The sequence below is a fragment of the Mesoplodon densirostris genome, chromosome 2, assembly GCF_025265405.1.
Source record: "Mesoplodon densirostris isolate mMesDen1 chromosome 2, mMesDen1 primary haplotype, whole genome shotgun sequence".
Taxonomy (NCBI): Eukaryota; Metazoa; Chordata; class Mammalia; order Artiodactyla; family Ziphiidae; genus Mesoplodon; species Mesoplodon densirostris.
The window spans coordinates 58,047,742-58,063,799 of record NC_082662.1 but is presented as its reverse complement, the minus strand read 5'-3'; the positions used below and the strand labels follow the sequence as shown (position 1 = coordinate 58,063,799).

Genomic DNA, 16,058 nt, shown 5'->3' with positions numbered 1-16,058 from the left:
TTAAAATAAAGATCACAAGTGGCAATGGGGAATTCCTGAGATGGAAAGGAAGATAAATTCCTTGCACTTTAAATTCCACAAAACAAATTGAAAACATAATGATAGTAAATTGTAGCTTAATTGACATTGTCCTAATCTTTTCTAGTTCAAAGCAATATAATTAAAATAATATCAATTATTGACTTCTATATGGATCATATAGTCAGGTATATCACTTATTTTCTCAGAGAAGAAAATTAGGAAAATATATTTTTATCACTACATCCCAATCAACACTCCACCTCAGAGAATACAAAGCATTTCTCCTCTTCTTTGCAATAGCCCTTCTGCCATTATTTGCTTTAAATATGGTATTTAAGTGGCTAAAGTAGCAGTTACTGTTTCCATAAGAATGGGAGTAAGGTTACAAAAAAATGAAAAATCTATATTTTTCTGTCTCTCATTTTCCATTTTTTTGTGACTCCTTTTTCTTCCTATTTCCTCAAAATTACAACTGTTTGTGTGTGTGTGTGTGAATCAGTGTGGTGGGTGGGGTTAGATGAGAAAGAAGGATGAAGAGTCATTTGTGCATAAAAAATAAGAACCATGACCTTGTACAGAAGCACACTAATAGTCCACTTGGAATCCAAAGGTTAGCATAATTATCGTCACGACAGATATAACCATTTATTGAATGTTTACCAGCAGAAATCATATCACTTAATTATAATTAAATAAAATGTCATTAATTCTCACAGAAACCCTGCAAGTCCTATTATTCATTCCATTTTACAGACAAGGAAATTGAGGCCTTAGAGAGGTTAAAAAAACTTGAACACGTATATTCAGCTAGTTTCATGGTTCTTCTATAAATATTAGGAAGATAAATGAGTCCAAATGCTTATGGAATAGTTGTCCACAAACACCATTTTTAATGTGAAAATGCCATGGAAAGAAAGTAAAGACAGATTACAAAAGTAAAATGGTATGCCATGAATATTCTATTGATTTTAAAGTTCTCATATCAGGTAAGATGAAGACAGATATTATTCCCACGTGAGAAACAAAGAAATTGCCTCATTTTTTTCTAATATTACTTAAGAATAGACTGGTAGCATTAGGAATAGGAATCGAGCACAGTATTTGAGGAAATGGATTTTTTTCAAGCAGAAATTTTAGATTTTAAGAATAAATGAGCACAAGCTCTACAAATTGAAAGTCCCAGTACAAACTGAGATAGAGTGTTTAAGAGTAGTACACACACTTGAAAACTACTAAAGAATGTTATAAAAATTGTCCTGATCAAGAGTGTTATTATTTTAGATATAGGTCTCTGTAGAGAGAAGAATACTAGAGGAAGACGATGACTTGAATTCTTTTCAAATCAGAGAACGGTAAAAAAAAAAAAGCCACACAAATTACTCTTTACTAGAATTGTTTAATCCTTATTAAGTAAACAAAGTTATGGTTACCAAAGGGGAAAGGGTGGGGAGGGAGGGATATTTAGGAGTTTGGGATTAACAAATACACAGTATTATATATAAAATAGATAAACGACAAGGATTTACTATATAACACAGAGAATTATATTCAGTATCTGATAATAACCTATAATGAAAAGAATCTGAAAAAGAATAGATACATATATATATATATATATATATATATATATATATATATATATATATATATATATAACTGAATCACTTTGCTGTACACCTGAAACTAACATAACATTGTAAATCATCTATACTTCAATTAAAAACTAATAATAATCTTACCTATTTCTAAAGACCATTCATATTATCTCTTACAATATCTGTACCACTACCTCCAACCTTTTTCTAAAACATTAATCTTCAGCAAATGATACGAGGCTTCTATAATCCTTGATATTCTCCTCTAGCCAATTCTCCAAGTCAAATTAAAATGTATAGACATTAATTTTTTGGATTTCATTTATTAACTAAAATACAATTGTGGAGAATTAACTGATCATCAGAAAAAAATAATCTGAAGCAAAAACAAATTACAATCTTTTTGTGTGTGAATTTTTTCAAGAATCACCAATTTATTTAACCCTCTAAAAATTTCCTAATTAAGAATATTCTACCTTCCTCTTTCGGGAATAAATCTACAAGACTACTGCTATGGTGATATTTTACAGGAGATGTTTATCTCACCATATCCACAGAAAAATACAACAGCAAAAATATACATACCTCTGATACCTCAACTGCAAAGTGCTTCCCACAAGTGATTGGATTGCACTGGGTGACCATCTGCAAGTCATTTTAGTTAAGTACCCATCAGTTTCACATGATATATTGATATTGACATCTATTTAAAACACATTAAAATATTACTATAAAGCAAACACACCAAAACATTTTTAATGAAAATTAAATTTCCTTAACATTTTCAATGGGACTCTAAGATAGAGTCCATAATAAAAATGTATCTCATGGAATAAAATGAAGAAAATCCCGGGATTCTTACCAATCACATATAACTCAGCATAGCGATGGTGGCATTCATGCTCATTGCAGCAGTACACTGCGTCATAGGTGAACTTTCCTCGGGGTTTGGTTGCATTCAAATTAGGAAAAGTAACTTTGCTAACATGGTCACCCACAACATCATACTGGCTTTGGGGAATTTTCTCAGCTAAATTCATCCACCAAACAATCTTTTTTGAGGCAACTATCTTGTATTCATTTTTATAGATGCAGTGAAAAGAAACGTTAGACCCAACAGTTGTCAGAATTTTAGGTGGAAAGTATATGACATCTGTAATGGGGAAAAAAAGGTAGGATGTTAGATGAAGACAGAAAACATCACGTAAGCAATTGATACCATGTAAAAAAGATTCACAAGGCATTCAGGATTATACTGCCCAAAATAAAATGAGTGTGCTGAGAGACTGCAGAACTGTAGCTGCCTGTTCATGCACAATTAGTAAGTGTCCCAAGCATTCCCATTCCCAAGTGACTTGAGCCTCCATAAATGTCCTCAGTATTTTCTAAACACAAAGACTTATGCATTATAAAATATGTTTTAGAGAGTAATTGTCACTTGCTAACTGATAGGCAAAAGATTAATGAAAATGAAATGTAGTCTAATTCTACAGTGGTATATCTTCCATCAGACTCTGCTTTCAGAATCAGTGAACCTTAGCGCAAGTTCTTAAGTCAAATCCCTGCAAAACAAAATCTTGAAGAATAAATGGTGATAGCCACTGTCTCATTTGGATACATGAAAATTTCAAGTAAGCAGGTAGAGAAATAAGCTTTAAATATGAAAACTTATTAGGAAATGTAAAATCAATGATGCCGCAGTAAACAAAGTGGCAAAACTGTAAATACTGTTCTGTAGTATCATTTTAAGTTATTTAGTGCCGATACCCTGTGGTTGAGGACAAGGGGAATCAGTATTTTTCTAAAATATCATTTTTAATGCCTACACACTATTCCATACTACTCTTTCAGTCTCCTATTTTTGGAAACATAGTTTGTCTCTATGTTTTATTAGAAACAATAAAAATAAATGAATGTTTACATAGGACGAAATTATTTCTGCCATAGTGTATTACAAAAACAGGGTATTTCATTTGTACAATTTAAGGTAAGCTATTTTCTGCTGATAGAATATGAATATCTGTTTTCATACATATTTGGATTACCCTCAAAACAAGTCCAAAAAAACCTTGATTCGTTTTTATTATTTTTCTCTTTTCAGTAATAGCATGCTAAACTCCAATGTCTTTATATTTATAATTCATATAAGATATTTGCATCTTGTATGTCTACAGTCAAGCATAAACAGGAAAAATTTTATTTATTTATTTATTGTAAAATAAGGAAACAATAATGATTTTCTTCTCATGACCAAGTATCAATACCTTTACAGGATCTACATTAATAAATTTTATTTAAAAAGGAAATTCTATTGATAAATATTAGTGAATTACTCAAAAGAACATAAATTATGGATCAAAACATTTAAGTTATTTTAAAATGTGTTATCATAGCTCCAGAAAATAGCTTTTTAAAAAATTCTTGGAGCAGATTACCTATCTTTAAGGATAAAATATTTTCTTTAACCTGGTATAAGCAACATTATAAAATATGTAAGATAACATTGCAGCAGATAAAGCCTTGCTGCCAATCATTTATTTAAGAACCCAGTCATTGGGGCTTCCCTGGTGGTGCAGTGGTTGAGAGTCCGTTTGCCGATGTAGGGGACATGGGTTCGTGCCCCGGTCCGGGAAGATCCCACATGCTGCCGGGCGTATGGGCCCGTGAGCCATGGCCGCTGAGCCTGCGCGTCCGGAGCCTGTGCTCCGCAACGGGAGAGGCCACAACAGTGAGAGGCCCGCGTACCACAAAAAAAAAAAAAAAAGAAAGAAAAAGAAAATTGAAAGTAAAAACTCTGAAAAGCAAGCATCTGGAGTGAAAAGAATTGCTTAATTATATAATATGTAATACTCAAATAAAATTTTAATATTTAAAAATCTATGCCAAATAAATATATCTGATTTTCAAGTGTAAATTCAGGAGCTGTCAATACAAGTAGTGTTCTGAATTTGTAAATTTGGAACTATTATATTAACTTTATCTTTTGGGTAAGAAAGAGTAATTCAGCAAGATACTGCTATGGATGCACATAAATGTGGGAGCTCTCACACAAGTTTTCATTAACAGGTTAAAAATTTTAATTGTTCAAAATTTAAATTAAAAGTTAATATAGTGTTCCTCCTTTAGGTTTACTGCCACAAAATTTAAGATGCATATAATATGACAAAGGCAAATTCAGGAACCATATTCCCCTGTCAGTAGAAGTGACTCTTATAAAACCTACCTTGTGTGGTAAAGGTAAGGGGGGTGCTCCAGTCACTCCAGATTCCTGGGCCATCCAGTCTCTTGCTCCTCACCTGAACTTCATATGAAGACCCAGGAAGCACACTGTCTACTAGCAGAGATGTAGCTGAGACAATCTCATCAGCCTGTTAAATATTATTTGAAAATATCAGAGCATCAGGTCGGTGTGAAACCTTTACCAAAACTGATCGCAAGCAGGTCTCAACTAATCTCAAAGAACTAAAATCTTACAGAGTACTTAGCTGGTCACAGTGGAATTTAAAAGAGATCAATAACCCAATAACAAATGTTTGACTGACAATAGTCAATAAAATTTTAAATAGCCTGTAAGTCCAAGGAAAAAACTCACAATGATAATCAGCATTTAACTGAATGATAATGAATATTGACCTCTCAAAACTTGAGAGATACAGCTAAAGTCAGTGGGAAGCTTCAAGCCTCTGCTGACATCTGTAACACACACGGTAGAAGATGATGCACGGGGGTGAACAGAGAACTATAAGCATCCTAGAGCAAAGTGTCACAGAAGGAGAGCATGAATAATTTTAAGGACCCAAGGCTGATGATCAGCTATAGTGAATCAAAATATCCAAGAGACCTAACTGCATGAAACAACCAATGATGTACTCCAAAGATATTGAACTCCCTGCTCATTAGACTGTGGAGCACCACAGACTAAAAATGGCGAAAAGCATCAGAAATGCATTAAACAATTTCAGATCACCTGTAGTTAAAATCCTATTATCTCCATTTTACAGATGAGAAAGCTAAAGCCTAGAGAAGCCTCAACTGCTTTTTCCATACATGACACCAGATTCCCATTCTGTTCTTTATGAATATAAAGTCTTAAAAAATTAGCCCAGATCTGAAAAGACAGGCTTTTACCTCTAAATTCGATAACAATTAGTTTCACAAATTAAAGTACCAAAGTCTCTGCATGGCCCACAAGGCTCTTTATGACCTCCTCCTCCCCTCCCCCTCTTTGATCATCCACTAATACTATTGCCCTCACTCACCACCCTGGCCTCCAGCTTCTCATCCAGCTTCGGGCCTCTGAATTGCTATTTTCCCTATTTAGACTCCAATTCTCCCAGATATCTACATCACCACTTCCTTCAAATCCCTGCTCAAATATCACCTTCTCAAGGAGAGCTTCCCCTACCTCCATTTAATATTTCAACCCACCCTCTCCCACTAGCATTCCCAAGCTCCCCTCATCCTGTTCTACTACACAATGGATCCTGAGTTCTTGGCACCTAGTAGGCACTCAATACTTACTGAAAGAATGAAAAAAGGATTTGACACACTATACATGTTTGTACTGCATGTAAACAAATACATTGAGCAATAAGGAAAAATAAGGATGACATGTAAAATCAGAAACCAGAGAAGGTCTTTAGGTGAAAATATTATAATTATGAATTCAATAATTCTGTATCTGGACTTCTTGTAGCCATTAGTTGTGCGTGTGTGTGTGTGGTGTGTGTGTGTGGTGTTAATGAGAGGGAGAGGGAGAAGGAGTGAGAGGGAGGGTGAGAAGAGAGAGAGAGAGAATTAATCTAATATACATAAACTTTTGGAAAAGAAACATTTCCTCGCAGTAAATTCTGGGAGGAATTTGTCATGCTCCTCAAAATATAACATGGATCTACATGTAAGACATATTGAGTAACACCAAACAATTTTTCTAAAATCATTTTATAGAAGATGCAGAAATGCTGTATATATGCTCATTTCTTATGCTGCTCTTGAATGAAAGCCAATGGTATGATATTAAATTATGACTGATTCTGCTCCAGAAGCAGTATGCACATTTGATATGCAGAGGTGTTCTGTATGGGATTTGGAGGGGGCCTCACTTTTCCTTAATTGCTTCTCAATTTTTCATTTTATTTACTAAAATATACTTACTTTTCTCATATTTTTTGTAGAATTCTCTGAATATTTCACTTGATATTGAAGTTGAAATGGTACCAATGTTGGGCTGGACCAAGAAATCTTTAAATTACCAGTATCTGTGATTTTCATACACAAACCTAATGGTGGATCAGGCTTCACTTAAGAAAAAAAAAGAACACTTTTAAGTCATGTAATTTTCATGATAATCATAAAGTGAAGTCAAAATGAGTTTTTAGCATATCCTATTCTTTCAACTAAAGCGTCTTTATTCAAAGGCTACTTACAGAACCAAAATATTGGTTCTACTCCTGTACCTTACTATAGCAATCCATGTATCTTCATTTCCTTCTCCCTACATGGTAAAAACTATAAATCAGTAAATGATGTTATTTTGATAAATGTGAATTCCTGCTATAAAAAAGCCTGCCGTACTTTATTTCACCTAGCTTTTGCCATGCTTATTTGAAGCCTCCCCTGACAAAACCCACTGTTTTAGCAAACGACAAGGGGAAAAAGTATATTACAGAACACTATTTGGAAAATGCATATAAATTTTGCATGCAAAAATCAATGCACATATTCATGCAGATTCATGTAAATATGCATGCAAAATTCAGTATATTTATTACTTTTAAAATACAACAAATCCAGATATACCCATTCAAACAGCCCAAACCATGCACAGTTTATACGCAGTAAACACAGCATTAGCAGGCCCTGGCTTGTCACACCAGAAACGGGGATGGAGTTTCTTATCCTAATGGGGTATTTAACTCAGTTTATAATTTCTGAGTTCACGTGTATATGTGTTTTTATGTACGCCTATGCATTTGTGTACATTCATACATGGAGATTTGTTTGTGTGTGGCTTTAAACATAGAATATAACCTTTAAATCATTTGTAGAAACAACGCAAATAATAAAGGATTGATTCATCCCTTTAAGGGAAATCTATACAGCCTTTAAAAATCATATTAGAGAAGAATATTGAAAATGTTTAATACTGTTAGTTTTAAAAGCTTATTAAACAACATCTATACTTGGATTCCTGATTTATTAAAATTTACAAATTAAAGGATATTTGTAAATACATATTAAAATAGAAATAAATGCCAAAATAATAGATAATAAATGAATAAAATAATTTTTCTGCTTTGTCCATCTCTATGCTTTCAAGATTTTTGTGATTAACAGGAATTACTCATGAACACAGAAATCACCATTACACTGAAATATTTACTGACTTTTATTTTCAAGAAATAAAATGGCACATTCTTTACACATTCCATATTTTCATGAATTTAGTCATAGTTTTTTTTTCTTTCCTTGAGTCAAAATTAAAGAAGTTTTTACTTTCTGTGACATATTACAAATTGTAGTTACTTTAAAGCAGGGATATCTAAACTCTAAAGTCCAGAAACAACAGGTGAAATTCGCTGAGTTCTTGTGACAAATAAGACAGAAAACAAAGACACCAAAAGAAGTGAAATCATAAAATTATAAACTATTTTACATTTCCTATTTGTACACATATGTCTTCATATTAGAAATCTAAAAATAAATCTTTCCCTGGACCCCCTATGTACTCAGTCCCAGACCCCATCTACCTGCTTCTTTCAGAGGAAAATTCCTCCAAAGAGCTGGCATACTCACTTTCTCCACTATTGCATCCCATTTTCCTGAGCAACCTATTCTGATCAGGTCTTTCTTCTCGCTAGTCCACTGAAAATACTCTTACCAAGGTCACTACACTTTGCCAAATCCAATGTCAACTGTCTGATTCATTTTACTCCATCTCTCAGCAGCATTCCTACTGCTTGTTCCGTGAGTAGCTGTAATACTTTTTTCACTTGGCTTTCAGGCCACCACACTCCTTTACTCCTCTTTTCTCTCTGATCATCCCTCAGTCTTTCTCTCACTGAACTCTAAATATGTGATCTCATACAATCCCATAAACATCTGTATGCTAGAGACTCCCAAATATATATCGCCCCTGAACTCCAGGCTCATATATCCAACTACATACTCAACATCTCTTCAGTTTCTAATAAGCATCTCAAACATAATATGTCACACACCTAATCCTCTCTAATATCCCCATCTCAGCATCTGGTACCACTATTCTGGTACCACCCAGGTCCAAGCCTAACTATTATCCTTGATTCCTCTCTGTCCTTCACATTCCATACCCAATCCACTAGAATGTTCAATCAGCACCATCTCCTAAATAGATGCCAAGCCTGATCATTTCTTTACTTCTCCACTGCAACAACCCTAAGCCAATGGGACAATTCCAACAGCTTGCTATCTGATTCCTCTGCTTCTACTCTTGCAACTATCCTTCCTTCCTTCCTCATCAATTTCTTTCTTCACATGCAGCATAAATTTTAAACATATGCATGCTTACACATGCACACACACATACACCCTTGATCATATCACTCTCCTGGTTCAAAAGCCTCCATTGCAATTAGAATAAAATCCAAAAGTTGTAACCCTGGTTTATGGTATGACCTGGACCCAGATGACTCTCTAATCACATCTCTAAATATTCTCCTACTTCATTCACTCCAAGCAAAAGAGTCTTGTATTTGGTTCTTCCAACTTCCAAGCTCATTCCATCCCAGGAATTTTGTGAGTGCTATTCTTCCTGCTTGGAGCACCTTTTGTTTTTGCATGGCTATCTCTTTTCTTTCAGCTTAAATGCTATCTCCTAAAAGAGGACATCTATAACTGAAATAGTAGCCCCTACACCTGACATTCTCCATCACACAACTTCTCTTATTTCTTTCATAGCACTTTTTTAGATATTATCACATATACCCCAATACGAGGAAAGATTTTTTCCCCAAAATTATCTGAAATAAGACAAAATCATTTTTAAGGTTCTTATAAAGTCTATCACAGCAACTGCTCTTAACTACTTTACTTTTAAAAACAATTTAATTCAATGCTGGCTCTAAATATTTCTAAATATCACCTGATAGAACTGGTTTTAAAAAGAGAAAATGATGATACTTTATAGATTTTGTATTTTTCCCTGTGGGATAACGTCATGACTGAATTCCTTGGATATCATTGTAATTACGTTGTGGAGATCACAAATATATCCCTAGAGGACAAGTTATTTTAAAGTCCTAAAGTTAAATATGATGTTATATGCAGATTCAAAAAGTGCTATTTCCTCAGTAACTTAGACAGAAGTGAAGGTAAAGCTGTGTGGGAAAGTGTGTCAGATACTTGGAAAAGTGGCTCTAGTGATGTCAAAAACAATGATGCAGAGATGCATATAAAGAGTTTGTATACAATCGTTTCAGGAAATGTAAATGTAAAATAGTAACACCGTTAAATTATGTATCATATGTAATATATAATTTAACATACACATACAAAGCTGACTTAATAAATTAAATAGTTTGTTAACATTCGCCTATATTATTCACACTGAATAACTGAATACACTGAATATATGTAATTACACATTCCAGTTGATCAAATAAATTGGGGGAATCTTTGCACTGAAAATATGGGCCTTTGCCTATTATTTGAGTTTTTCTTAAGGTCAGATTTGTACAGCAAATTATTTGTTTACATTTTTACTGTTTCTCTCTGCCCACTACTGTCTGCCCCTGTTCTGTGAGGCATTCACCATTGTTTTCCCAGCTCCTACGTCAGTGGCTGACACCCATGAGCCTCTAAGAAATGCTTACTGAAGGCATAAATTCAGGTAAAAACAAGCTTTCAATTATTTTCAGAAATAGTTATCCGAGATGTGAAAAAGTAATAACCAAGCAATAAATATCCATTAGACAGATCCAGGATTTAAAGAAATCAAACTGTTTTCAAAAAGAATTTAAGTTACAATTGCAGAGATATCTATACTGCTGTTAAATCATTCCAGAAGCTGCTTTTAATACTCCCTAGAACTACACTTACCATCTTTAGAGTGTCAGTCAATGCAAGATAAGCTAGTGAAAAATTTTGTAAGCAATCTTCAACCTGTTTGTATGACTGATGTTGATATCTATTATCTTTTTTATGCACAACTTACCAACATTAATGGGCTGAACTGACATTGGAGGTGAGTGAAAAATTACTCCACCAGATGTGATTTTCAAATACATAAGAAGGGTGTAATTGATTTTGACTGTTGGCACGGGCACACGACATTCACAACTTTCATGAATGCTGCAGTTGCACTGAACAATCTGAAAACTGCTTTTCTGGGGGAGCAGAGGCGACTCTTCTAATACTTCAAGCCTATATGGAAAAAGAAGACCTAAATATTAACACAGATGTGAAAGCACTGGATATATTTAAAATGTAGGACACAATATCCAAATTGAGGGCAGCTATTCTGCACACTCAGCTTAAAGAGCATCTGGGGAAAAAAGATACATTATAACAAGGATACAAAGACAAGGGTTAAAGCAGGTTAGCCATCAGAAATAATATAAACAATGGGCTTCCCTAGTGGCACAGTTGTTGAGAGTCTGCCTGCTGATGCAGGGAACACGGGTTCGTGCCCCGGTCCGGGAGGATCCCACATGCCGCGGAGCAGCTGGGCCTGTGAGCCATGGCCACTGGGCCTGTGCATCCTGAGCCTGTGCTCCTCAGCAGGAGAGGCCACAACAGTGAGAGGCCCGCGTACCACAAAAAATAAAATAAAATAAATTAAATAAAAAAGAAATAATATAAACAAGAAGACAGTGAAGAACTGAAAGGAAAGAAAAATTGTGATCCTAAACCCTATATGCAGTAAAAATATCTTTCAAAATAAACATGCAATAAAGGTTCTTTCAGACACGCCAAAATGGAAATAACTCATTATCATCAGACCTGCATTATAAAAAATGCTAAAGGAAGTCCTTCAGGCAAAAAGAAAATGATAGTAGATAGAAGTCTGGTTCCACACAAAGAAATGAAATTTAACTAAAAGGGTAGATATTTATTGACTGATTAAGGCAAAAATAATAACCGTGTAGTGTTGGGTTTATAACATAGGCAGAAGTAAAATGTATGGCATTAGTACCAAACTTGGGGAAGGGGGAGATCTGTAAGTACACAGTTGTAATGGTCTTCTACTATACACAAAGTGGTGTAATAGCAGCTAGAGGTGTAATATCAGTTCGACTATAATAAGTCAAAGACCTATATTCTAAATCCTAAAGCCACCACTAAAGTAATAAAACAAGAGGTTACAACTAATAAGCTACAATAATCAGCCATTGGAGTATGAGTGTAAAGGTAGAAAAATAGATTAATGGAACAGAAGAGAGGCCAGCACCTATATGTACAATCAATTTTCTACAAAGGTACAAGCAGTTCTGTGGAGAAAAAGTAATCTCTTCAATAAATTGTGCTGAAACAGTGGGATATCTACATGCTCCCCACCCCAAAAAGCAACTTTAATCCATACCTCCCACCAGATCTAAAAATTAATTCAAAATGGATCATCAATCCAAATGTCAAGTCTAAAGCTATGAATCTTTTAGAAGAGAATATGGGAAAAAATTTTTGTGGCCTTGGTTTAGATACGAATTTCTTAGATGCAACACAAAAGCATGATCCATAAAAGAACAAATTGATATTGTTATAAAGTAGAAACTGACACACCACTGTAAAGCAATTATACTCCAATAAAGATGTTAAAAAAGAAAAAGAACAAATTGATAATTGGACTTCTATCAAGATTGAAAACTTCTGTTCTTCAAAAGACACTGTGAAAGATAAAAAGTAACAAAAGACAAGCCATAGACTGAGAGAATACATTTGCCAGTCATCTCTCTAATAAAGGACTTGAATCCAGAAGATATACAGAACTTTCATAACTCAATAATAATATTAAAAAATCCAATTAAAAATAGGCCAAAATGTCAATAGTCACTTCTCCACAGAATATACAGAATGAAAAGAAGCATGTGAAAAGAAGCCCCAAATCACTAGTTATTAAGGAAATGCAAATTAAAACCCCAATGAAATACTACTATCCACATATTAGAATGGTCAAAATTGAAAAGATTCATCATATCACATATTGAAGAGGTATGCAGGAACTGGAACTCTAATACACTGCTGGTAGGAATGTAAAATGATACAACTTTGGAAAACAGTTTTGCAATTTCTTAAGTTGTTAAACATACACCTACTATATAATTTCCATATTCCATTCCCAGGTATTCATCCAGGAGAAATAAAAGCATATATCCTTACAGAGATCTGTAAACAAACAAGTACAGAGAATTGTAGCAGCTTTCTTTGTAAGAGCCAAAACCTGTAAACAACTCATTTATCTATCAATAGGTGGGTAGACAAACAAACTGTGGTATATTCATATAATGGAATGCTACTCAGCAATGAAAAGGAATGGACTGCCAGTAGATTCACACAGCATTAATGAATCTCAAAATAATCATGCCACGTGAAAGCAAGACAAAAGTTCTGTAGGAATGTATTTATATAAAATTCTAGAAAATGCAAAGAAACCTGTGGTTACAGAAAGGGGCAGATCAATCATCGCCTGGGGACAGTGGGGGATGGGAGGCGGGGCTGGTGGTAGGGTACCACAGGTAGGAGTAGAGGGTGGGATTACAAAGGGCAAGAAGAAATTTTGTGATTGACAATAGATTCATTTTCTTTATTATGGTGAAGACTTTATGAGTGGTTTCATATAGCAAAACTTATCAAGTTTACACTAAATATGTACAGTTTATTTTATATTCTTATATGTCAAAAAAAGCTGTTTACAAAAAAAAAAAGAAATCTAGGGAAAAGTTTTTAAGCAATACTTTGCCTATCACTGTAAACCTACAAATGAATGGGTTAACTTTAAAAAATAACTGTAATTATCTTATAGGGTTACCCAACTCAAGGCACAGAGAATAACAGCATGCAACCAAGACACAAACAGTTGTTATTTCTGATTTTTTCGTGTTTGCTTTTTTAATCTGCCTCATCCCATGGAGAGTCTAAGCCTTGGTATAAATGAGAAAACTTTAGGGTGGAAGTTCATGGCAGGGGCCGGGGGGGATCCATGCCTCATATTCCCTGTCTTGCTTGAGCTACCCCCATTCTGTCCATAAACACCTGCTGCCTCGTATCCAAGCCACTGCATGCTTTTTAAAGAACCTGGGGACAGGGAGAGAGCATTAATATTTAGGCATGATCACTGCCTTCAGAAAAGACCTCAGTCCTTTTGGAGGAAAAAGCTGTAAGAGATAAATATACTAACTAAAAATTCGATGTCGAGAAAGCGTTGCTTTAGAAACCGTGCTAACTAGCCTATACATGAGTATTCATATGTAAACACAACATGAGAGAAACGGACCCTAACCTTTCCATACACACCCCATGAACTATTAAGTGTTTTGAATTATGATAGATTTTTCAAGTTTCCTGAGCTAGACTTTAGTATTCCTTTAGTCCTAAAAAAAAACATCAATCAGGAAACAACATGTACAAGACATTTTAATGTGCAAAGCAATATCCTGGGCACTGTGGAAGGGATATTGTTATTGTAAGAAGCACACTAAATTAACATTGAGACCTAAATCAGGTTTTTCTGTTTGCTTATGAACCATAAGACCATAGACAAGTAAGTTCATCTTTGTGAGCCTTGGTCTCCTTAAACAGTAAAACAGAGAAAATGCCTGAACCATCTGTCTTTATAAAGTTGTTGTGAATATAAAAGACAATTATATAAAAGTATTTTTAAAAACTTTAAAGGGCTATACACCCATGAAATTCCATTTTGAATTGGAGGTGGAATGACTTAGCACTTTCAACTTTATCTAAATCTTTAAACAAATCCAATGAAATGTTATTTTTAAAAATATCACGCCGTGGCTTTTATGTGTTTTTCAAATATTAAAATAAAAGCTTTTATCAGAAGAGTATGGAACAAATTACATGAATTGTGGTATTTATGTCAGAAATATGCTTGCAGCTTGTATTATGTTTTGACTGAAGAACTCCCACAATTTTAAGTCACAAATAGAACTGAACAGAAAACAAGACACATATACTCCAGTAATATTTTTTAAAGGATAGGAAATTCTGGTGATATTTTTCTTTTTTAAAACAAAAAGAAAAGTTAGAATTACACTGTCTTACTTTACATGGTCTCACCAATGACATCTTTTTCTAAATATAGTGGACATTTGTAGAATACGGATGATTACCAATGAAATTAACTCTGTGGTTTCTCTACCACTTCACTGTTGATCAATCAACAATTTAATCAATTAATTAAATTAATTAATTGATTAATCAATTTAATCAATCTATTTTCATTTTCTTTACAATTTAATTATATGCAAATATATATATTCATAATAATGACTATATACAATGATTATATATTATATAGTATGTATATATACAACATATATTGTAGTATTTCATAATTTGTGTTTTTTTTTAAAAAACAAACTCCATTCAGTAATTTCCCAAACCACTCCAACAGATAACCCCGTCATGAAAGTCTAAGAATGAACCTAAACCTAGTTTTCAAATGCTCTAAACAGGGGTGAGAAACCTGCAGCCCAAATAACACCCGTTTTTAGAAGGACTTCTTACACTAACCAATGGTTTAAAACAATACAAAGAAAAGAGGAAGAATATTCCATGATTCATGTAAATTATATGAAATTCAAATTTCAGTGTCCATAAACACAGTCATGCTTATTCATTTACATATTAATTGTGACTACAAGGTTGTGATAGAGACAGTATGGTGGGCAAAGTCTAAAAATATTTACTCTCTAGACTTTTAAGAAAAAAATTTTTAATCCCAACTATAGGCCAAAAACATTTTGTACTCCCTACAGGTGGGTATTTGATGGGCAAAAGACACAAAAATAAGGAAACCACATTAAATATATCATCAAATTTCATTACATAACATATTTGCAATGTACACGAAACACCTTGAGGATCACTAATTCAATTTTTCAAACCACCTTATTAGTTCCCTTATGAGGGAACTAATATCACCTACTTTACAAGTAAAAAACTGAGCTCAGAGAGAACGTAGACCTGGAATTCATCTTAAGTCTCATGCTTCCATGTTCAGTGCTCGTTTCATTACACCCAAGCTGTCTTATCATTACAAGCTGTCTTATCATTACAAGATAAGTTTCACTTTTACCATTGTCATTTTATTTAGGAGATTGATAAAGACTTTAATGGCCACAACTAAAGAATAATTATAATCTGAATTATGTTAATATTTCTATAAATCAGAATATTAGAGAATTACAGAATTATTTCAAATTATTTTTTCCTTGAGGAAAACATTAG

The 16,058-nt window shown here is 33.9% G+C and overlaps 1 protein-coding gene across 2 annotated transcripts in view; it reads right to left on the bottom strand.

The window, feature by feature from the left end:
• LEPR (leptin receptor) overlaps positions 1 to 16,058 on the bottom strand; it is a 92,497-nt gene that overhangs the window by 33,472 nt on the left and 42,967 nt on the right. For both annotated transcript variants that reach the window (XM_060084369.1, XM_060084377.1), the window contains exons 6-10: positions 10,810 to 11,018; positions 6,771 to 6,916; positions 4,840 to 4,984; positions 2,479 to 2,769; positions 2,202 to 2,319 (exon numbers count right to left, since the gene is read on the bottom strand). In XM_060084369.1, the coding sequence (XP_059940352.1) occupies positions 2,202 to 2,319; positions 2,479 to 2,769; positions 4,840 to 4,984; positions 6,771 to 6,916; positions 10,810 to 11,018 (909 nt within the window). The remainder of the gene's footprint in view (positions 1 to 2,201; positions 2,320 to 2,478; positions 2,770 to 4,839; positions 4,985 to 6,770; positions 6,917 to 10,809; positions 11,019 to 16,058) is intronic.